Consider the following 22,931-nt stretch of genomic DNA (forward strand, 5'->3'; position numbering starts at 1 on the left):
GCCACTGTACTTATAACCTCGGGGAAACCTAGTGAGCAGGGCATTCGTCGATGTGCTCGGCATGATCTCATGGGCGGAAACGGTGCAAAGCAATTGGTGCTGCGCTCATGGTAACACAAAGATCCAGATTTCAAATATTCCCCTGCTCCCTAAAGTACAAACCATGGACACAGTGAGCCCGCTGGATTGGATAGGGACACCGGAGTCAGATCGCTCAGCTTTTGAATGGTTGGAATGCTCCCTCTGCGACAGACGCACTCCCTCTAGGCTCCGCTCCAATTACAAACGCCGCAAAGCCCGTGCGATCCAGATATCATCTTGTAGCAAGATCCGTCTGATAATACGGTAACATTCTCTAAGCATCAAAAATAACTAGATAGGTCCTTGAGAGCAGACTCGCGTCGAGGTCACAGCTTTATCTGTGTACTTGAGCGTAACGGATAATCGAATCTCCAGCCAATGGATACCTTTCTGTTACAGGGCCGCAGATATGTAGAGGAAGACGTCCCCGGCAGCGGTCAGTGGCGAGAGCAGACGAGGTCCGTCCCTGTCGATGGAAGCTCTGTCATCCCCGTCGGTTGACTAAAGACAGACGAACTCAAGTTGGTAGACATCAGATGCGAGGAAGCTAGCAGAGCTATAACGGATTAGCTTCAGAATCTCCGTCTCAGTCGGGCTGTCGCGGAGTGAGCTCGACCTGAGTCAATTTGATATCAGGGTTAGAAGGTTGCGTGGGATAGCACAGCCCAAAAGGGCTCGGCGATTGGCCAGCGGCCGCCTCTCCAACCGGGGATAGACACAGAGAGCAAACCCCTGACTAAGTAGCGGCCATCTGCAACAAAACCGAGATAGTCAAGGTCATCCTTGCTCACGAACGAGCAGATCCGAACATCACAGCAGAGAATCTTCAGACACCACTGCTTTGTACCAGCGCTCGAGGACATGTGGAGATCGTCAGAGTCCTGCTGCGAAACTCAGATAATTGACCGCGTGCGTCAGATCATTGTGAATGCAGCGCCCTTCACTGCGCAGCAGAAAATATAGACGTGCAAATCATGAATCTCCTCCTTGCTGATAGCCATGTCGGTGTGCATGCCCGGAACTGTTACCTGTCAACTGCCCTCTAGCTCGTAGCGGATTCCGGGTATATAAGAGTAGTAAGCTGTCTACTGATATAAGAATAGACAAGACTGTATAGTATTGTAGAATATAATTCCCCAGGATTTTAACTAAGTAGATTATCTATTAAAAAGGAGAAACATGGAAATTCATTCTAAAAAGGATCAGTGAGGCAGCAAATCAGTTAACTTCTCTGTGATATATAGTCGATAAGAAGAATTTACTACGAGTCTACCAGTTCCTGACTATGATCATCGCCGATCGCAACACGTCGGACGAAAATGGACGGACGCCGCTTTAGTGGACTGCTTATACCGGCGACCAGCTTCTAATCAGGTCTCTTCTGGACGATGGTTTGTTTGATGGGGCACATTTCGTTCGATATAGCATCATTGGTGCAGTAGCTAGTCTTCTTAATATTGCAGCAAGCAGTCCCAATAATCAGATACGCATCTGGCCCTGCCCCGGAACTAGGGAACAGTGAAACTTGCAGGACTATCCTCCCAGAATACCAAGCACCGAAACTCGATACTCTCCCTCACCTCATCATCCTTGTGCTCAGGATCAACAAACGATGCATGCACGGCGACAGGGACGCGGCCCTCATCCCACCCCCCCACCAGACTCGAATCATAAATCCTCATCATAAGGGCCTCCTCAACGCCCATGCCGGATAAGTAATACCACCGCTGCCCCGGATTATACGTCGCCATCGCAATCTCCCAACCCACCGTCGTCTTCAACCCTTTCTTTTCCCCTCCGTCTACTGCCTGCTTCTGCAGTGCTTTCGCCCGCGCATTCTTCGAATAATCCATCGAGATCGGAACCAGATCCCTTGGCCCTAGAGTACTCCCATCACAAACCGCCAGTGGATCCCGTCGGATTGTCTTAAGTGGTCGCCAGACGTTGATAATCGCCCAGCGCGACCGTGAGAGTCTTTCCGCGTCGTGCTCGGGAAGTTTCTCATAGAGGTAGTTCCTGGCGCCCGAGGGTGTCTGATCTAGATGTGCGGTACGCGCAGGGCCCGGTGTCCCCGTGTACTCACTGTTCAAGTCTGAGGCGGCGGAGCGGATTGTGTGCGAGGCTACTTTTACGAACGTTGGCGGGGGAGAGAGGCTTTATGTATGGAGAAAAATATCAGTATCTCTGTATTTCTTCCCCGTACTTGCTCCCGCCCTCTTGAGTGTTGGCATTTGGAATACAAAGGGGAAAACGTACGCGGTCCTTAAAAGCTCCCCTACCTCTGCATACAAAACTGATTTTATCCGCGCCGGATCCGTGATTGGGATATGTGCACTCGGGTAGGTGATGTACTCGAATCCATTTCTCTCCAGGGTCAATTGATCCTCATGTCCGCGAGCATCGTGGATCGTGACGGGTCGGACGTCGCTGGCGTAAGTGTAGAAGTCGGAGGTACCCGTCATGCAACACACGGGGAGGTCTGCTGGGATGAAGTTTAGGGTCGTCTGGACGTTTCGCGCCATTTTCAAGCCACTTTTCAGGTGTGTAAGGACGGGACGATGTTACACCGTTCTCGGAGGACAACCTCGTTTGTGCCAATTTCAGGGTCAGCAGAAGAAAAGCTTCGACGAGGCGGACTTGAGTCGGTGGTGCATTTGGGTATTTGAATGTCACACTGTTCGTGGCGTGAAGTGAGTCTCGCGTGCTCGTCGGTGTGTGTCACTGCACCATAGGTACACATTTAGTGTAACCGGAAGGGGATGGAGGAGTACTCCAGGAATCCATAATTGGAAAATGGCCAGCTACACGACATGCCTCTTAAGAAGCGCGGGAAAACAGTGGGGCAATACACTCCCTCGGGACGAGTTGTCAATTCCTAAGTGGAGTCGAACTTGATCGGCGAAGGAAACGGTGGAGCCACTTCAACTCATGCTGGCAGATCTGGCGCAGATCATTGCAGATGACGACGTTGCTTGCTCTGCTTGCGGCGGAGTCTTTTGAGTCCGGATCGAGCTTATGTATGCCTGCAGATACTCCTAGCGAGTCAGACCCTGGCAAATAGAGATGGTCAGATCGCCATGCCATGTCACGTGAGGTCGAGGAATCCATGCCTCTGCATCGTTGGAATCCGACTAACTGGATTTATTGAACTCTAATGTCACTCGGGCCACCGATACCAGCGCCGACACCACCTTGATGTCTTGCTTGGCTATAATCCCGCTGTGTCGGTGAGCCCCACTGCAGATTGTCATGCAGGTGACTAGCCACTGGTAGTGCTGGTGGAGAGCTCAGGTGGAGCCTATATTCTCAATTTGGAAGGGAGCATCTGCCATTCTTCTGCTGAAAACATGTCGAAAGACGGGATAGATCCCCATACAACGGCAATTTTACCAGATGGCTGGAACGGATGCTGCGCTCACAAACCGAGTGCAATCCAGAAATGCGGGCTTCTGTGGATCCTTGTCTGCAAATATAAGAAAGCTGAGTATTACCTATTCAAAACGAGACCCTCTGCTACTCTTCGTTACTTGAATCCTATACCCCGTCTACCAGCTGCTCTCTACTGTTTCCAGCCTAACCCTAACTCAACATCCAGGATGACTGTCACCAATGGCCTAAAGTCCAACAAGACAACCATTTTAGTAGATTTGGGCGGTATCTTCGTGCACCCACCATTAAACCACAAATTAACAACGGCGGGCTCAACAATCAGCCTAGGCAGAGTCCTTTCCTCGTCAATATGGATGGACTACGAGGTAGGAAAGCTAGAAGAGGACGACTGCTTCCAACAAGTCTCAGTCCTCTTTGGTTTCCACGAGAAGGACTTTAGAGCCATGGTTTCCGACCTCCGCGAAACTCTCACATACGACAAGCACATGCTCGCCGTCTTCCGAAATCTCAAAACCGAGAACCCAGGGGTAGAGATAGTGCTCGTTTCGAACATCTCAGAACCAGAATATCGAGCTCTACGCCGTCGCTGGGATTCTTCGTTTTGGGAGACATTCGATCATATATTCACCTCGTGGGAACTGGGTGTGAAAAAGCCGAGTCTTCGGTTCTATCAGCATGTACTGCGGGCTACACGAGCCTCGCCGCACAAGACGCTTTTCATCGACGACCAGCCGGAGAACGTCCTGGCCGCGATGTCTCTCGGAATGCGCGGCATTGTGGGGACCGACGATCTACCACGGAAGCTGAAAAATTTCGTTGGCAATCCCGTCGAGCGCGGACTTGCGTTTTTGAGACAAAATGCCGGGAGGCTGTTTACGACTACTTCAGCTGGTGATACCATTGACGAAAACTATGCGCAGCTTCTTCTCCTCGAGGCGACCGGGGACGAGTAAGTCAATCCGAGCCCCGTCTGTGGTCCATGGGGACATTTCTAACAGGAAGCGCAATAGGAGCCTGGTGGATCTAAAACGTCCTCCACGGCTGTGGAACTTCTTCTCGGGCAAGCCAAAGTACACAAGCCATATCTACCCGGATGATATGGACTCGACGGCTCTCGCACTGACCGTATTGGACTATGAGCCCGAGCTCGCGCACTCGATTCTCGATGAGATGCTGAATTACGTCAATGAGGACGGACTCATCCAGGTACGTAATGTACCCCTCCAGGGCCCCCCGCGCCTATAACTTTTGCCAAAACTCTCCACTGACGGTGGCTCTAGGTGTACACCGACCGGTTCCGACCACGCGTCGACGCAGTCATCGCGCTTAGTGTGCTAGTCGCATTCCACAAGTACGATCGCGGCTACGAGCTTCCTCAAATGCTCGACTGGGTCTACAATATACTGCTTCATAGAGCGTATATGCATGGTACACGCTATTACCAGAGCCCCGAATGGGTCCTCTACTACGCGGCTCGGCTGTTGCGTTATTCAAAGGACCCGAGTCTGCGAAACAGGATGGAAGGGCTTCTTCGAGCACGCGTAGCTGAGCGCGTGGGGGCCGAGGGCGATGCGTTCTGTCTGGGTATGCGCCTGCTTGCGTGCAATTTCCTGGGGATTGAGAATCATCCCGATAAGGAGCGGCTTGCAAGTATGCAGCAGGAAGATGGCGGGTGGGAGGCGTCGATGATGTATCTGTTCCCAACGGATAAGAAGGTAGTTGGGAATCGTGGAACGACGTCCGCGTTGGCTGTCAAGGCACTGCAGGGTGGGTTGTGAAGAAGCAGTTTGACTCGGGCGCAAATCTCTGCGCTCGAGTAAAGAGACCATGTGACTCGAGATATAAGTAACACTGACAGATTTACAGCAGTCACTGTCGCTAACAGATCCAAAGAACGACAAATGCTCTGAGACTGTGCGGAATGCTCTGGTGATAAATCTGCCAGCATTTTTCTGGTTTGCCTCATATTTTGCGTAAAGCCCTAAGCCCTTCCCGGTGTCGTATCCCCTGGGACATCCGGGCAATACTAGTTAACGTGGCGTACGTGATACACTATAACATACCCGGTCGTTTGTATTCAGCATTCACTCATTTGTTTGTTTTGTCTACCATTTCGTCTTCTGTTTCTCTCTCCTGCTTCACTGTACCTCTCATCGTACTCAACGGACTTTGCAGGAGCTTACACTGACTTCTGCATTTGCCAAGTAACGTGCTGAAGCGCTTTGAATTCAATTTCGGGCAGGCTCGGCCTCTTTATGACTCAAGTACAATGCGGTGCTCTACTGTTCACAACATTGATTATCAATTCATGTCATCATCGCGTTTCTTCTTCCACACGTATTGTCACCAAATGACCAAACAAGTCTCCGAGCTTGAATTCACCTCTTCATATGAACACGTCATTCCAAACGGGTTGCCACGAAGGTACAACCTCTCGTACTTAGAACCAAATTCTGGGAAAATGGTGCATTAGACTCGAACTTTGCCATTCGAGCTTCGTGATGACAGCTAGTCACCAAATAAAAGATCTAGCGCCAGATGATTGCCGACAGATGTCCAAATAGTGTCCTGCGCTGCAGTCCATCCTGGTCCGGCTGCGCGACGCATGTGGAATTTACAGCTTCGGTGAGATTCACCAATGCGAGATACTCCGTACTAGTTACTATTGTCGCATGTGACATATCTTAGCTTACTATGAACAGACCGGTTTTGTGGCTCGTCCGCAACCCTCTATGCAGGGCCATCGGGTTCTGGATCTGTCAGATCCATTCCATGGGAAGTCTCCGGCACTTCGACTCATCTGCCGCTTTGTTCGTCGGGTGTTTGTATCAGAGCCTGCATCAAATCGTCTCTCCGTTTGCTGGTCATCCAGTCATGGGAGGCCTGAGCCTTCGCAAACACGCTGCAAGTCACAGCTTCTGATTGGTCAAGCTACTGCCTGAGTCACGTGTTGTGGATCTGCCAGCCCTGAGCAAAGCTGTCGACCTCTACATTTTGTCGCTCGATGTTTGCAAGGCTCGCCGGCAGAGAACCATATGGTAAAATATATGTCCTTCGCGTCAGTTATCTGGTGCGCCTTTGTCGTGGCGGAAGAACTAGAAGAAGCCGAAGGATACCGTAGCTCTTTTGCCCGAAGTCGGTCTCGGGCCACGCGGCTTGCATGACAGCTGGCCGACATCAGCCTCATCGATTGAGCATGTCGGGTACATCGGGTCTATGAAATGTCTGACGGCCAGTCATCTATACTTTTTGTATGCTGTCTGAAACTTTGAGCACCGCTTTCTGCAATGTATACGATGATAGGACTTGCCGTAAGCCCAGTTTCACGTGTGTCTCCGTCTTGCGTCCGTGCATCTCTCCCGTATATGCATTACCAGCAGAGTTTCATGGAACTGAGATCTTGGTCAGATTCGTTGAGTGCCCGGACCTCCAGGATGTGACTGCTCTGTCTTGGCTCGAGATATGCTATTGGGAATGTTTTCGTCTCTGCGGATTCCTTACCGCTACATGATACTTCACTCAGCCTCATGACCCAGACACTTCACCAGGGAATACGAAACACCCGACAGGGAACGCACAGCATGCCCCAATCGGCATCCAGATGGCCGCTGTTGATTACTGATATCTCTCTTTCCGCTGTCAAAAGTTGGGTTTGGGCGGTCCCTCCACTGCGGAGTTGATGACAAAACATCGGATCCCGCTGGAAGGGATCCGATGGCGATCAGTAAGCCATACCGCTGGTTGGGCACTGACATCACCACCTCATGCTGGATCTCAAGCACGCAACTGCAGCTTGACAGCTCTACTCTTTCAGAGATCGGTATCTCCGGGCATAAGACCGATGAAGGTCCGCCAATCCAGATCAGGTCCGGGGTGGGTCAGCATGGTGCGGCTGTAGGGCTTATGTCCGGAGATGGATTTCCAATACCCCAACCAAATCCCGCTGGCTTGCTTAGGGAGCAATGTTTGCATCTAGTAATAGCCTCCTCGGGTCTCTGACTATATAGCTGCTCAAGATGGTCGCAGATAGGGTCTGCTGCCGGTTGGAATCACCACTCCTCCAGAGCGACATCCCAGAGGCTATCTCTTTCACGTGATCTCTGGCAACCCCATCCTCCATGAACAGTCTTATTCGAGATGCTCCACTGGGGCAAGTGATTCGATGGGTGACCAAGAAGAAGTATTTCAAGTATCCCGAAGAAGAGGCCGATTTTGTGTTCCCCCCCGACTACCTGCAAGGTCTCGCACGACTCGGCGTGCCTGGGGTAAAAGCCCCAGAGGCCCTCCGACCTCAACAAAGTGAACATAGCAGCTCGATCTTCCAGGACCAACTCGCAGAGCAAGACCCGGAGAAACTGATGGATACACCTTTTTCGAATGACAAAAGCGAGGCCGACACACTCCCACCGGACTTCGTGATGGTGGACTGGTATGGGCCGGACGACCCCGCCAACCCCCAGAACTGGACCCAATCGAAGAAAACGTTTGTGGGGTTCACCATGTTCTTGTACACCTTCATTGTCTATGCGGGGTCGGCAATCTATGTCTCGTCGGAGGAAGGGATTTCCAAGGAATTCGGCGTGTCGACAACGGCGTCTGCGCTGGGACTGTCGCTGTATGTGTTAGGGTACGGTGTGGGGCCCCTGTTCTTCTCGCCCTTGTCGGAGGTTCCCTCCATTGGGCGATCCCCGGTGTATTGCATTACCATGTTCCTGTTTGTGATCATCTCGATTCCGCTTCCCCTGGTGCATAACTTTGGAGGCCTGCTTGTGCTTCGCTTCTTGCAGGGCTTCTTCGGGAGCCCTTGTTTGGCCACGGGAGGCGCCACGATGCAAGACATCTACTCCTTGCTCTACTTGCCTTTCGCGCTGAGTGCCTGGGTCGCGGCAGCATACTGCGGACCCGCACTCGGCCCGCTCATCTCCGGGTTTGCCGTCTCCGCGATGGGGTGGAGATGGTCGCTGTGGGAAATTCTGTGGGGCGCCGGCCCCGTCTTTGGCCTCATGTTCCTGCTGCTCCCCGAGACCTCCGCCCCGACCCTGCTGCACCAACGCGCACGACGTCTGCGCAAGCTGATCGGATCCAACCACCTCAAATCGCAGTCAGAGATCATCCAAGCCCAGCTGAAACCGTCCGCGATCCTCATCGACGCGATCATCAAGCCCATCGAGATCACCATCAAAGATCCCGCCATCCTCTTCGTCCAAGTCTACACCGCCATAGTGTATAGCATCTACTACTCTGTATGTCCCCAACCCCAACCCCAACCCTAATCCCTCATCTCGCAACAACCACTAACACCATAAAACCGAGAAAAAAGTTCTTCGAAGTCTTCCCCCTCGTCTACCCCCTGCTCTACAACTTCACCCTGGGCACCATCGGCCTCGTCTTCCTCTGCGTGCTCGTCGCTTGCCTCCTCGCCATCGCCATCTACTTCGCCTACCTCCTCTACATTCTCATCCCGCAGCTCCTGCGCGGCGTGCCCCTGACCCAAGAGAGCCGACTCGTCCCTGCCCTGATCGGGTGCTTTGGGCCCCCCGTCGGCTTGTTCCTGTTCGGCTGGACCGCCAACGGCCACATCCACTGGATCGTGCCCACCATCGGCATCACCATCTACAGCAGCTCGGCGTTCATCGTGCTGCAGTGCGTGTTTGTCTACGTGCCCATGTCATACCCGGCTTACGCGGCGTCGCTGTTCGCGGCGAATGATTTCTTTCGGTCCGCGATGGCGTGCGGGTCGATCCTGTATGCGCGCCCCCTGTTCTTGAATCTCGGGATCGGGAAGGGGGTGAGTCTGTTGGGCGGGTTGAGTACCTTGGGGGTGATTGGGATTTTTGTGCTGTATTTGTATGGGGCGCGGTTGAGGGCGAAGTCGAAGTTTGCGGTTTCATGATTGAAAGGTGGTGCGGGAGGCATAGTGCGAAAAGTAATGGTTGTGGTGGGGGGTAAAGTGGTTGGGATTTATTTCTATGTCTGTCTGTCCAGCGGGATGTCTTAGAGTCTTAGAAGTAGGTTATTATAAGGTCGAGTCTGATCATTCATTATCTAGCTGGTGTTGATGTTGCGTTGTCTCCCTCGTGACGTCTCTCAACCATATAATAGATCGGACAATGATTGGCTACTTTAAAAGGCAGTTTCTGGGTTCTAATTAGCTACTGCGAGTGACGGTAATGTGAAACAGAGTAGAAAAATCAGTGTTCTATCTTCCTTCTATAGTCCCCGATACGAAATTGTATAGCAGTCTATAACTTACCTACTGGATCTAAAAACCCCACTACGACCCCAGTATTCTTTACCAAGTCACATGATCTAGCGGTCGGGTGGTTGAACCCGAGCCAATGCGCTTTGAACACCTTTGGCTGAGGGAGGCACCCGCAGACCAGGCCCTCGTATAGCATCACGGGTGGGTCGCGGGCCGACCGAGGGTTGCCGTGTGGTCGATCACCCGTCAATGGATCCATCCTGTCGCGCACAATATCAGAAATTCTCCATCTTGATGCCTGAACTGGCAGTGAAGTATTGATTTTCTCTACTTTTCCTTTTCTGTGTGATTTTTTCCTTTCTTTCTTTTTCTTTTTTGACAGCGAAGTGGTAGCACAAGACCATATTCCGGATGCAATGTCATGTTTGTTGCATGCTACGTAGAAGTAGAATAAAAGGTTAATGTGGGCAGCAATCTGAAACTCAACGAGGATGAATAACAAAGACTCTTATGAACAGTATCAACCAATCCTTTACAACACTACGAATCCTTCACACCCCCTGTCCATCTCCCAGCCATGCACCAAATGCGGGGTAACACAAACAAAGCGCCATACAAGACCACTGGCTGGCGACAGCTGCACCTCATCTTCACCAGTGAACCAGCTGGCCCTCTCACCTTCTCATCTTTGCATCTTTGGACCACTTCGACCTCATCCCTCAGAGCCTCACTACTAGTACCTCATTCCTGCATATCCATCTCCCAGACCCCGCTTTCATGTCCACCATCAATATCGTCAGATTTTACCTCCTGAAGCGCCTCGTTCCATGCTACTCCCCCAGCCAAATCCCCACCCTCCTCTCCCTCGCCTACCGCGCCGTCAGCGCGCGACAAAGATACCCCAAAGCCGTGCTCATTAGGTGAGTAGCCACAACCCACCCACTTCCCACATTCTATTGACGACTCCCCCCTCCTCTTCCCATCAGATCCTACATCCACCGCGACTGGTACTGGAAACGACACCGGAAGAAAAGAATCGTCGATGGCACCTACCACCTGACCATCTGCTACAAGGACGAGACGCATCTCGCCAAGGGCTCGCACGTCGTCGCGCATGTCTACGTGCAAGACCAACACGATCTGACTTTTGTGCGGGCGTGTCATTCCCCGGAGAAATTGGATTCGGTGCTCACCCCGCGGGGGAATCCTGTGTGGGCGCCGGAGGAGCGGGGGTTGTATGATGTGCATGAGGTGGTTTATGGACATCTGGGGGAGGAGCGAGAAAAGGAGGGGGAGGGGGGAGATGCAAAGGATGGGGAGGATGGGAAAGTAAATGGGTGGGTGTATTACGGTCGGAAGGTCTTGAAGGGGGGTGGATCTCGTTGACTGTGTTGTTGTTGTTCTTGAGCGTGTGATTCTGGTGCGCATTATATGTGCTGCCGTGCGGAGGATGGAAACACTGACTGCGAATTGCATTTCAGCTGATCAATTCTACCTCGATCATATTCTATTCTCGCGTCTATCCAATGACCAGCGTATCCTCGGTCGGGAAGCTATACTGCGGGACCTCGAGATTACTCGGCGCAGGTCCCTTGCGCGCCCGTCCGGAGATGTCATAATGGGATCCGTGACAGGGGCAGAACCAGCCTCCAAAATCCCCGGACTCGCCGATGGGCACGCAGCCGAGATGGGTGCAGACGCCTGCAAGAACCTATCGTCAGCATACGGTTTCCGGAAACTCCAACGTTCTCATACCCAACATGATCAACCACTCCGGCTTGAGCACCCGCTCCTCATCCGGCTGGGGGTCACGAAGACTCTTCCAGTCCGTCTTCCTCGCGTCCTCGATCTCAGCCTGCGTGCGATGGCGGATGAAGACCGGCTTCCCGCGCCATTTGATGATAATCTAGGGCGAGTTTTCTGGTCAGTGTCTGCGTGATTCCGAAACATTCAGTGGGCTGGCATGCATCATACATTCTTTCCCTCGGGAATAGCCCCCAGGCTGATCTCGACCTTCGCTTGGGCGAGGACATCGGCGGATGCGGACATGTTGGCCAGAAAGCCTGGACATTCCCTGTAATCAGCATTCCGTGCACGAGCCCCAACCCGAAGAATAAAGCACCGGCACTCACTCGCAACGGTATCCTTAGCCCCCACCGCCGTGGTCACTCCCAGCGCCCCCGCCATGAAATACGCGATGTTCTGGTGGACCCGTGGCGGGCCGCGGGTCTCGTAGGCCTTGAAGCTGGGCACTTGGTGGGTGTCGTAGGTCCCACTGCCCGGGTGAGTGACATATTCCGGCGTGTCCGCCCGTTTGGGGCCGGTGTAGTGGGTATCCACCCGTTTAGGGTCGGAGTTGTGTCGGACGGGGATGGTTCGAGGGTTGAGCACCGGGATCAAGGCGCGCGGTGGGCTGCGCACGGTGGTTCGGGTCACTAGACTGAGAGACATTCTGGCGGGTGTAGAGGGCTGGCGTGGTGCTGGAGGAGATATATGATTATATGAGGTGGACCTGGGAAAATCATAAAGAGGACGAGCATGGCGAGAGGTAATAATATGCACTGGGAAATGACTTTCTCGTTGACGTCAGCGGTAGGTCAGCACGACTTGTTTTTTCCCGTCGGTGTTGACTTCAATGATCCCTCGATTGAGTTTATTGGGTGACTTGGGTTGTGTTGCGCAGATGTAGGGGTTGTCGCAGGAACGCTGATCAAGAAGGGGGTGCAGTGCAGCATGCAGTGTTCCATCGGCTGGGCTGGGCTGGGCTGGGCTGGGCTGGTGCTTGTGGCCTGTCAACCCGTAAGCGTATCTATACTGTACCACATCACCAATGTAACCATTTCGAAACATGAGTCTCGTCCGCTCAATCTGCGTTCGACTGCGTTATCGCGGCTTTATTGGTCTTACTCACGCACAATCGGCGACTCTGCTCTACTTGATTATAACCGAATTCTTACCGTTCAATGTATGTCGTATAATCGTCGCTCGACTGGTGGAGTATAACCCCAACCCTCCTTCTCGCGTCTTCCGGAAGCCGATTCCGCTGCGTCTGGTTGGTTCAATCCGTCCTTGATTATCAAAAAGGCGTCAAGATTTGTTCGTCTGCTATATTTCTTCGTGCTCTCTTTACAGCTTGGATCTACCGTCGCTTTGAGCATTCCGCCTTCGCATTGGTCCAGGCAGTTCTGGAGAGACCAGGCATTGGTTGGGGCGAAGTACGGAGTAACGGAGTTAAGCTCCTTCGGCGTCGGTCTACGGCCGCAACTCCGTCCGAGTTACGACCATATATAGTCGGACGTATTAATCTCCATTAATTAGGATGATGAACCGAAGCTCCACCAAAAAAGCCAGACTACTATTTTTCTCTCTCTCAGAAATTCCCAATGACACCCACCATCGTCCTCATCACCGGCGCCAACACCGGGATCGGCTTCCAGATCGTGCGGGCGCTCAGCGACAGTCTGCAGCCCTACCACATCCTCCTCGGCGCCCGCTCGCCCAACAAAGCCCGCGACGCCATCCAAGCCATCCAGCAAGAGTTCCCCACGACACAAAGCACCATTGCCCCGGTCATCATCGACATTGAAGACGACACCTCGATTCAGAATGCATACACCGAGATCGCAACCCACCACGGCCGGCTCGACGTCCTCATCAACAACGCAGGTGCGTATCCGTCCGTCCCATTGAACCATCAGCCCCCCAACTAACCGGTCTGGCATGGAAGGCGCCTCCTTCGATACCCCCGCCACCCGCGGCACCCTTAGCGAACGCGCCCTCTGGAACAAAACCTGGAGCGTGAACACCACCTCCACCCAGATCGTCACTGCAACCTTCATCCCCCTCCTCCTGAAAAGCGCCAACCCGCGTTTACTCTTCCTCACCTCGGGAACGGCCACCCTCGCCGGCACGGACAACCCAGCCATCGCGGTTAACCGGCCCCCGACGGCGAAAGGGTGGCCCAAGCCCGCGGGGCCCGCGCAGGGGGTGCCCGCCTACCGCAGCGCGAAGACCGGGCTGAATATGCTGATGCGGGAGTGGCATCGGCTGCTGCGCCCGGACGGGGTGAAGGTGTTTGCGCTGTCCCCGGGGTACTTGGCGACGGGGTTGGGTGGCAGTCCCGAGGCGATGCGCGCCCTGGGGGCGGGGGATCCGGTGGTGGCGGGCCCGTTTGTAAGGGAGGTGGTGGAGGGGGGAAGGGATGGGGATGTGGGGAGGGTGCTGACGAGGGAGGGCGTGCAGGAGTGGTAATGCTTGGGATCAGTAGTTAGGTAGTGACTGTTCAAAAACGTATTCTGTGAGGGTATGTATGTAGGGAATCAATCCATTGCATGGGATTACTGCTACTGCTCCCCTGAAGGAGGGAGGGGCAAAAAGAATGACCTACGCAGGGCTCGAACCTGCAATCTCTTGATTCGTAGTCAAGCGCCTTACCATTGGGCCAGCAGGCCTTGCTGATGTAGAGCTGAGATATTTTTGGTTTTACTATCTGTAAACACAAGCCCTGCTGTGAATCGTCCTGCTTTGCACATGTAACCCATACAGATAAAAGCTCTGGTAGAAATGGTAAGCAATAATATCACTGATAACATCTTAAATGAGCATGGACTATGCCGAGGGATTATACCAATGGTTTCCACGGCGCAATCCCAACTTATTCCCGTTCGATCGTTTTTCCCTCCCTTAGTAATATATTTTTGCCCTGCTCTTGAGCATCCCCAGGACGTTCAAGGGCACAAACAGGAAATGGTTTGAACCTGATAAAAACAGCTTTCTATATACATCAATAATAGCATCCATGGTATGATATCAGATTGGAATAACCACTGCCGTGAAAGAGCATGATCTGGCATCTCTAAAGGGGACAAAGGATTGGTACAAAGGCTGGGGTTCAAGCCCCTTCAAGGCTTCAATAACTTGGCGAGAGAATGTAGACTTTCTTGACCAAGCGTGCAACACCTTGACATAAGCATATTCTGAGGAGCGAATTATCTCCAGGGGAACCTGGAAAACAGTCCGAGTAGCAAGGTATTGTCGGGCAGTGAGATTATTAAACCATTCTCTACAAAACCTTCTCATTCGTGATCGTATAAGCACCGGAATATTTCCCTTCACTGGACTCCATCCGCCTCGAATTTCCCTCAATTTCCCCTTCAAGTCCTAGACAGACACTTGTGACGACGGTAGTGATCGTGTATTGTTGTTACCAGTCATCTTGCGCAGTAGAGCAGTACACCAGTACAATGAAAATACTTTATTCAGCGATTTCCCTGCCCCGATCATTCTTGTATAAGAGCAAGTTACATTACAACTCCTGGAGAGCTCCCCCAGTCTTTGTATGGGGATTTCCTTAGATTCCCTTCGATGAATCCACAAGTTTTATGTCTCAACAGTAGTCTCCTAGAGAGGAACAAACCGATCAATGAACTGTTGCGGCAATCTCTTGCTTCCCAGTGCAACATAAAAAGCCCTTCCATACACCATGAACTACTATTTTCGCTCTTCAGCCCGTCCATACTCGAGTACTAACTGCTAGCCAGTGAAAGTCATTCTGGACGCAATCTTACTTACCGACCAACATGTCAGACGCCAACGTCACCAATCCCAACCGGCCAGCGGCGGAACGCATCACCGGCCACGTATCCAGCGTGCTTGACCGCGCAGGGATCCATCATATCCTGTGGGGCCAGATGGCCTTTTTCGTATACGGTGTAAACACCGATTGTTCGAACATTGACTTTGTGGTAGACGATGACGAGCAGACTCGGGCAGCCAACAACCTGCTTGCCGAGGGCTTCGCCCAGGAGACTGACCATCCCGACTGCACCTACTACGGTATCGGCCCCGGCTCGCACCGCGAGAAGGTCTTCCACATCGACTCCCACAATGCCAACGAGGAGTGGAGCCACTTCAACGTTCGCTTGGTTGAGATGAGCTTTGCGCTTCCGGGCACTACGGAGATTGGTCATCGCACGACCATGAACCAGTTCGGCGGAAGTGACCTGGTCCTGGCATCAGACGCACGCCTTCTCGGCCACTTCCGCCACGAGCGGTATCCCGTGCGCATGCTCGCCCCGGTCTTCTACCTCGAGTCTATGCTCTTGCGCTATGTAACGACGAAGAGCTGGGGGTGCAATCTGATCCGGAAGTTTGCCCGCGAGGTCATGGTTCTGTCAAACGCGCAGAACAGTGACGACAAGGGCTTCCATATCGGGGTGATGCCCGGGACTCTGGACTTGCTGTACACTGCCATTCTGGAAAAGGAGGAGGATGATGATGATGCAATAGACGGTGATGCTCAACTGCAGTGGCTTGCTGAGGAGGTTCGGAGGGACGTGTTCAATGAGGAGTCATCGTATGTCGAATCTAGCATTGAAATCATCGAGAGAATGTAGAGGATATTCGATATGGATTTGTTCCATGTTGCCCCTTGTTATGACATCCTTTGTTTCTTCTATCAAGGTTTATATCAAAACCGTAAAATTGTCGTCGTTGGGATTCATGTTTGACCACCGCCAAGTGCGCATACTTACCGGATGACTATGTCCACACCTCCAGCAGAAACCTGGGAAATATCGAATCTCTAATGTGCGTAGGGCCGAGAAGACATGCAAATATCAATTTTCTGAACTCAGACCGGGAGCAATACACAGAGACAGAGAAATCAATCTCGCGACACTAGGAAAGGCAAATCAGGCATTCCCTTCTGCCATCAATACCACCCTCTCTGAGAGCAGTGTCCAGCCTTACACCCCTCGCACAGAGAACTGACATGGGGACCGTTGCTGTCCCCATGATACTCTGGAATATCCATCTGAATTCCACTCCATCGCTTTAATCTGTATGCCACCCGCTCCGCATACGAGTCGTCAAGGATGGGCCGGCTGAGGCTTTCGCATTCTTGGCACCGCCGGTGATATACCCTTGCATTGTATTTGCGTCCTCCGTACATGCGGATGGTGATCGCGATTTTGTTGCTGGACCAGCCAAGGGAAGCGCAGGAGTCGTTATGGCAGACAAACCGCCCCATGATGTGTGTGTCGTATGTCTCGAGTGCGGACTCATCGTCGGCCGAGTGAAAGCGAAAATGCAGATTAGACCCGCGGAGGAAGTCGACTACCTCCGAGTGAAGGGATGAATACATCGACCACCGCTTTGCTGACTTGCTCCTTCTCGCCGGCATGATTGATCATGTTGCTTGGCACAGATGTACATGATAATTGTTGGGGCAGCAGTGCATTTTGTGTTGTCAGCTTGCCCCTCCCTTTACGCCAGCTGGGATCTGGTTCACCGTCCCAACGGCCGCAGGTTCCAAGCCTACCAAGATTCAGGCTCATCCTTAATATGCTAACCCCTGATACTGTTTGGCTGTACCAAATTTGGATCTTGTCTGGCTTTTATCGAGGCTAGGACTGGATATGATGCTGACCTCGGTGCATATCTCTCGGCCGGATCATGATGCTCTCATGGGCTTGCAGTCTCATTCAGCTTGTTTGCTCAAATTTACTCTGTGAACCCCATTCGTCTGGATGACTCACTTGACTGTGTCATTGTTTGATAGTTCGTCAAACGATAAGGTAGTGGTGGAGTGAGGATGCCCTAATATTACGTGATCCCGATCGGTTCACCAAAGAGGAAAAGCAAGTAACAATGGAGAATCCACCAATTCCAACATCATTCAATCCTCCAGCTTCTCCTGAGGCTCTCACCGGACACCGTCGGTGTGGACAGCAACTGTAGCACCTTAGTGTATTTTTTGAGGACATGATCCCGCACGTCGTCCATTGCCCAACCGAGGTCCCTGCCATGCACGTCAAATGGCGGGAGAGGATCGATTCGCACGATAATGAGCCAACTTTATCTGTCCAGATTGATTGCGAGACACAGTCACTGTTCGGATCAAGCCCAAGACCTACAGTTCTTCCCCGAAAGTGGATCCGGGTCGAAGGGCTGCCTCTACGGAATTCACCGATACACTGGCTCGGCAGTCACAATGTGCGTCGATCGCGAGGGACCCTGCGGCCCTGACTCCATACAAATCGATAGACCGATAAATCGCCTATGGCTCTCTCACTTCCCGGAAGACATCATTTGGGACCCTACTCCATAATTCTCCCAGCTGATTTCTTGCAATTTACCCCTAATTAATCCACTTTACCTGCCGGAGAGAATGCGATTCCATTGGTCCACCGGTGCTTACCCCCCACTACGCCGGCAGAGTTTTCTACCCAACTCAGGCATAGAAAGATCCGCGATAACAACGAGTCAGCGACTAGTTATCAATGTTAGCTTCCGAGACTCCGAGCAGGTGGGTGGTGACCACGGAGGGGAAGCGAAGCCACAGCCGTAATGTTTCTTGTTTGTCTCGAGTCCCGCCGTTGATCCCATATGATAGATGCCTTGCCCGGGGCGCAGAGAAACTTCTCCACAGGAGAAGCTGAAGAGCCTGCCACACTGCCCTCTCGTCACGCTGACTTTCCCAAACCTCGGATGGCACACACCCAGTCGGACTCGGCACTGCATGGATAAAAACAAGGGAAAGGGGGAAGGACAGACAGTGGGTCCACAACTTGGCAGGCAGCAATGGGTTAAGAAGCGCTAAGTGCTTGACCTCATCTCGGATATTGTGCTAGTCCCTGCTGGAGGTTAGCCGCCACCTGCACTCTCCCATAAAGGGCTTAGAGTCCACACAGCCTTGTCCAAAATCTCAACACCAATTCTGCGTGGCCAGTTCTTCTAGCCCCGAGGGTCTACCTGGTGGGCTGCCAAGCAGAGCCTCCACCTTATCGTCCTACCGCGTGAAGTCAAATTGTCGGCCAAGGGTCGAAGGGTTCAAGTGCAGGGTTACATAGCCCCATAGCCAAGAGATCTTGTCACTGTACTGTTGTGGCTTAGTTTTGTCATAGTTAGCGGGGCTGCAAGGCCGGCGTGTCAATTTAGGGACCATTGGTCGCTGTTTAGGGGATTCCCAGGCGCAGGCGCAGGCAATCCACCCAGAGCTTTCAAACCCTTCAAAACCCCCTGCATCCGCTACAGTCTCCGTCTTGATCGACAACACCATCGAACCGGCCAGTCAGTCCAGTAGTTGATCATGAAGAACACGCTCGTTCTTTCTTTGGCCTGTTTAGCCCAGTCGACAAGCGCTCTCGTCCTCCACGAGCGCGCGCAGCCAGCCACCGTCCAATATGATATCCACCGGCGACAGGGCGTGAGCCATCCGCGGCACAAACGATCTACGCCTGCGTCAGTAGATCTCACCAACAATGTAAGCGCAAAGTCATCGCCTTTGATAGTAGGATTGCTGACGGCCGTTTCAGGAAGTCAGCTACACAATCACCCTGAACCTCGGCACCCCAGGGCAGCCGGTGGAGGTGATTCTGGACACCGGTAGCAGCGATCTGTGGGTGAACGCGGGCAACTCGAGCTCCGACAACCCTTATGGAACTTTCGATTCTTCCTCCTCCTCTACGTTCAAAACTGTGAACGACGAGTTCGCCATCGCATATGTGGACGGCAGCGCAGCCGTTGGAGATTACGTGACAGACACTGTCGCCTTCGGCAATGTGACCCTGAAAACCTTTCAGTTTGGATTAGCGGATGAGAGCAGTACCCAACGTAAGTGTCTGGTCAGTTCCCCGTCTCGTCCATAGCACTCCTCCTAATTATGTGCGCAGAGGGCGTCCTTGGCGTTGGATATGCCAGCAACGAGTTCGCCGAGCTCCGTAACGATGAGGAGTACGCAAACCTGCCCCAGGCACTCGTCAATCAGGGCTACATTAAATCTGCCGCATACAGTCTGTGGCTAGACGACATCGACGCGGGCAAGGGGACCATCCTGTTCGGCGGGATCAACACCGCTAAGTACACCGGCAGCTTGCACTCTCTCCCCATTCAGGCTGAGGATGGTGTATACTCGGAGTTCGCCGTCAACTTGAGCGGCGTGCATGTCACCAAGTCTGGCAAGGACATCAGCGTCAACAATACCGCCTTCCCAGTGCTCGCCGTCCTGGACAGCGGGACCTCGCTGACCTACCTCCCCTCCGGGACCGCCCTCGATATCATCGAGACCGTTGGCGCGGAATACTTTGAGAGCCAAGGACTGGCGGTCATCAAGTGCGACGACGCGAAGGACTCGGATTACGAGGTTGTTTTCGAGTTCTCCGGGTTCAACCTCTCCATCAGCCTGAGCGACCTGCTCGTGGAAGCCACCTTCGGGTACTGCGCCTTCGGCATCGCCCCGGAGAGCAGCACTGCCAGCGGCGGCGTCTATCTCCTCGGCGACACCTTCCTGCGCAGCGCGTATGTCGTCTACGACCTCGCCAACAACGAGATCTACCTCGCCAAGACCAACACCAACCCGGGCTCTGACCATGTCCTGGAGATCGGCACCGGCGCCACGGCGGTGCCCCAGGTGACGGGGTCCCCCATCACGCAGACCGCCACCGCGACGGCGGCGACAGGCCACGCCACAGGCAAGAGCGACAGTAGCTCTGACGATAAGGAGAATGGAACGGTCACCGCTATCTCGCGCAGCAGTGGCCTCGGATCCCTGCTTGTCGGGGTTTCCTCGTTTCTGGCCCTGCTCGTCGCGCTGTAGATAGCCTTTTTGTAATTGTATATATTGTTGATATCGAGTAACGATGATGAGCAGTCCCCACTTGTATATACTATAGTACACACCTATGATTGACTCATGTCTGCTCACCAGGTCTTACCACTGCAACTTCATTCCTGATAGCTCATGCCACCTATCTTGAAAGAGCTATTGCTTTCCTCTGCCAGAAATGAGGTATAATTCTCGAGACGAGAGATGCCGCCATCCTGGGTATAGTACATCATTCGCACGTCTACTCTCAGCGCCAAGTCACTTTCGTCGCCTATCTGTTCAATCACATACACACTGGCTGGATGCATTCGCGCTAGGCCCAAATCACTGGACCCATGGATCCTGGCTGGCAAGTCGTATTATTACTATATGTGAGTCTCATTGCAGAGGTCTGCGCGTGCGATCTCGATAATGACAACCGTGCTCTCATCAATTCCCTCACCCTGACCGTGGTTTCGTCAAGCAGTCATGATACCAATGCAGTTCTATGACCTACTAACGCTAGCTAGCATTTCCACAAGCGTCGTCGACGTGAAATCACAATCCCACCATGACGCATTGATGCGCAGGACACCGAATCGGCACCAATGGCTGTTGATTGTCCAGTAGTGATATCACCGAAAGGATGGCAAGAACAGAGTGCTGCTGAGATGTTTGGGAGGTATAGTCTTGATAAGTCCCCAATTGGATGCCCGCGGCCATGTCCACGCCCCGTGTACCACCTGTCAAGGTAACATGGCGAACGAACAGACTTCTGTGTCTGGCGTCATGACCAGGCATCTCAGAGGCTCATCGGCTTCAGCTGCATGGAGCTTCCGAATGCAGGAGATCTCGATTGTCGCGCTTCCTCGTGAAGTGTCCGAAGATGTCCATGAGCAACTCGGGTAGCACTTCAGTTCATGCCATGACGTCTGCCAGCAACCCTACCGGAGACGCTCGAGCGATGATACTGTAGGTGTATCCATGGAACGACCACTGTAGCTACATGATCCAGCCCTTGACCTCTCGCCGAAAGCATCATTGATGAGGGTAGATGCAACGTCTAGGTCATATCTCCAGGCAACCGTTTTCAGGGTGAAGCTCTTCTCCTGACCGGGGTTTGGATCATGATGCTACCGCGCTGCCAGTTACAGCTCGAATGGCACAGTCGCATGTAGCACCAGCAATCGTATCTTCAACGTCATGACTTTCATGAGTGCTGGATACTCTGAAGACTCTGGCTTCAAGGAAGGAGATTCAAATATAAAAAGAGGGGAGTGTAGCACTCACCATCCAAGCAACCAGCCAAAGCACGACATCCACTCCAACGATCAATTGCAAACCATCTCTAATTTCTCAAACTCAAATTCAAAATGCCTTCTACCCTCCAGCGGAACGGACCTACTCCCGTCATCGTCAAGCACGGCGGCCAAAAGACAACCAAGGAGAGCGAAGCCATCGAGGACTGCGACCCCATCTTCGCGGCCGCCAAAGCCGGCAACGTGGACGACATTAGAGACCTGCTATCAGACGACCCGGGCCGGCTCGACATGCGATGCGCCGAATGTCACGGCATCACGCCCATCATGGCGGCCGCCATCGCGAACAAGCAGGAAGCCGTGGAATTTCTCTCCACTGCGGGGGCCGACGTGACCCTCCGCGACGCCAACAGCTACACGATCCTCAAACTGGTCCTCGACCAAGGCGAGAGCCACGCCGGGGTGGCCGAGTGGATCGTGGCCCACCACCCCGAGCTGATTGTGACGGACCCGCGTCTCCCCGCGGGCAAGGACTGGCTGCGCGCGCAGTTCGCCATGATGGCCGCCCACATCGAGGAGGAGGCCAGCAAGCCCCCAAAAGAGGTGCTGGAGTACCTGCTCGACGGCTACCCGGCGAAGCTGCCGGCGGACACGGGCCGCACCGTGTCCGAGGTCTACTGGGAGCATATCCTGCTGCGCTACATCGGGGATATCCCGCTGGATATCGCCCGGAACTACTCCAAGGACCTCAAGATGGCGTTCGTGGGTACCTTTGACCGGATCCTCTACAAGCATGAGGGCATCCAGGAGTCGGCGCGGCTGCTTAATAGCGTGCTGCCCACCACCCAGTACGATATCATCGGCACCCACGTCGTCCCTCAGCAGGGCTGGGTCACGGAGCGCTGGGAGTACCACGACAAAATCCACAACCTGCAGGTCCTGGACGGCATAGATACCTTTTTGATCGATGCCAACGCGGGCAAGATCGAGGTCATGCTCATCAACTACAATGTCTACAAGATGGAGTGGGTGGATGATCCCGAGAAGGGCAAGCCTGGCCCTGGTAAGATCTGTCCTCCTTCTGCTAAGGCTTGATCGGTGGTGCTGGGGGACAAGTTTTGATGTGGTACTTAGTTGAGAGGAGTGGGAAAGCGGTTATGTGAATTCGATCTTACTGCGGTTAACTTGTCGTTTTGGTATGCGAGAAGATGTAAAGAAAAAGAAAAGAAAAAAGAAAAAAGAAAGGGAAAAATGCAAAAGAAAAAAAAAATTGTTTTCTGCTTATTTTTGAATCGATTACTCGGGTAGTAAGTAATCTTGACAGTAGATACTGTATGCTGTAACGGTTTAGGGCTTCGCAGGAAAGCGCAGAAAAGATAGGGCTTGGAAGAAAGTTTACCAAGCCACGACAATC

The 22,931-nt window shown here is 53.0% G+C and overlaps 9 protein-coding genes and 1 non-coding gene across 10 annotated transcripts; 7 read left to right on the forward strand and 3 right to left on the reverse strand.

Annotated features, from left to right (window-relative positions):
• Nucleotides 1-1,589: 1,589 nt before the first annotated feature.
• Nucleotides 1,590-2,603, reverse strand: BP01DRAFT_389399 (uncharacterized protein; the record flags this gene model as incomplete). The annotated part of the gene is made up of 2 exons (XM_025577918.1): nt 1,590-2,235; nt 2,338-2,603. 2 exons carry the CDS (start codon nt 2,601-2,603, stop codon nt 1,590-1,592), a joined length of 912 nt encoding a protein of 303 aa, XP_025434082.1.
• A 1,074-nt stretch (nt 2,604-3,677) lies between these two features.
• Nucleotides 3,678-5,249, forward strand: BP01DRAFT_380017 (HAD-like protein; the record flags this gene model as incomplete). Its single annotated transcript, XM_025577195.1, has 3 exons — nt 3,678-4,420; nt 4,482-4,677; nt 4,752-5,249. The coding sequence occupies 3 exons, from the start codon at nt 3,678-3,680 to the stop codon at nt 5,247-5,249; spliced, it is 1,437 nt and encodes a 478-aa protein (XP_025434083.1).
• Nucleotides 5,250-7,457: 2,208 nt separating this feature from the next.
• BP01DRAFT_334598 (MFS transporter) lies at nt 7,458-9,453 on the forward strand. Its single transcript, XM_025573169.1, has 2 exons — nt 7,458-8,714; nt 8,792-9,453. The coding sequence occupies exons 1-2, from the start codon at nt 7,590-7,592 to the stop codon at nt 9,362-9,364; spliced, it is 1,698 nt and encodes a 565-aa protein (XP_025434084.1). The 5' UTR covers nt 7,458-7,589; the 3' UTR covers nt 9,365-9,453.
• Nucleotides 9,454-10,187: 734 nt separating this feature from the next.
• On the forward strand, nt 10,188-11,059 carry BP01DRAFT_421217 (uncharacterized protein; the record flags this gene model as incomplete). The annotated part of the gene is made up of 2 exons (XM_025579500.1): nt 10,188-10,593; nt 10,660-11,059. The coding sequence occupies exons 1-2, from the start codon at nt 10,451-10,453 to the stop codon at nt 11,057-11,059; spliced, it is 543 nt and encodes a 180-aa protein (XP_025434085.1). The 5' UTR covers nt 10,188-10,450.
• A 108-nt stretch (nt 11,060-11,167) lies between these two features.
• On the reverse strand, nt 11,168-12,238 carry BP01DRAFT_353962 (ubiquinol-cytochrome c reductase iron-sulfur subunit mitochondrial precursor). Its single transcript, XM_025574314.1, has 4 exons — nt 11,806-12,238; nt 11,648-11,736; nt 11,429-11,579; nt 11,168-11,374 (listed from the first exon to the last, which is right to left on the reverse strand). Exons 1-4 carry the CDS (start codon nt 12,122-12,124, stop codon nt 11,193-11,195), a joined length of 741 nt encoding a protein of 246 aa, XP_025434086.1. The 5' UTR covers nt 12,125-12,238; the 3' UTR covers nt 11,168-11,192.
• Nucleotides 12,239-13,056: 818 nt separating this feature from the next.
• Nucleotides 13,057-13,924, forward strand: BP01DRAFT_380021 (putative short chain dehydrogenase; the record flags this gene model as incomplete). Its single annotated transcript, XM_025577196.1, has 3 exons — nt 13,057-13,339; nt 13,401-13,846; nt 13,916-13,924. 3 exons carry the CDS (start codon nt 13,057-13,059, stop codon nt 13,922-13,924), a joined length of 738 nt encoding a protein of 245 aa, XP_025434087.1.
• Nucleotides 13,925-14,052: 128 nt separating this feature from the next.
• On the reverse strand, nt 14,053-14,124 carry BP01DRAFT_t61. The gene has a single exon. It is a non-coding gene; the product is annotated as a tRNA-Arg (tRNA).
• A 1,128-nt stretch (nt 14,125-15,252) lies between these two features.
• On the forward strand, nt 15,253-16,068 carry BP01DRAFT_380022 (uncharacterized protein; the record flags this gene model as incomplete). The annotated part of the gene is made up of 1 exon (XM_025577197.1): nt 15,253-16,068. One exon carries the CDS (start codon nt 15,253-15,255, stop codon nt 16,066-16,068), a length of 816 nt encoding a protein of 271 aa, XP_025434088.1.
• A 2,583-nt stretch (nt 16,069-18,651) lies between these two features.
• On the forward strand, nt 18,652-20,474 carry BP01DRAFT_176337 (pepsin-like aspartic protease). The gene is made up of 3 exons (XM_025570828.1): nt 18,652-18,938; nt 18,991-19,288; nt 19,348-20,474. Exons 1-3 carry the CDS (start codon nt 18,765-18,767, stop codon nt 20,268-20,270), a joined length of 1,395 nt encoding a protein of 464 aa, XP_025434089.1. The 5' UTR covers nt 18,652-18,764; the 3' UTR covers nt 20,271-20,474.
• Nucleotides 20,475-21,345: 871 nt separating this feature from the next.
• BP01DRAFT_176339 (uncharacterized protein) lies at nt 21,346-22,776 on the forward strand. The gene has a single exon (XM_025570829.1). It carries the CDS (start codon nt 21,632-21,634, stop codon nt 22,610-22,612), a length of 981 nt encoding a protein of 326 aa, XP_025434090.1. The 5' UTR covers nt 21,346-21,631; the 3' UTR covers nt 22,613-22,776.
• The last annotated feature ends 155 nt before the right edge of the window (nt 22,777-22,931 follow it).

This window comes from Aspergillus saccharolyticus, assembly GCF_003184585.1.
Source record: "Aspergillus saccharolyticus JOP 1030-1 unplaced genomic scaffold BP01scaffold_5, whole genome shotgun sequence".
Lineage (NCBI taxonomy): Eukaryota > Fungi > Ascomycota > Eurotiomycetes > Eurotiales > Aspergillaceae > Aspergillus > Aspergillus saccharolyticus.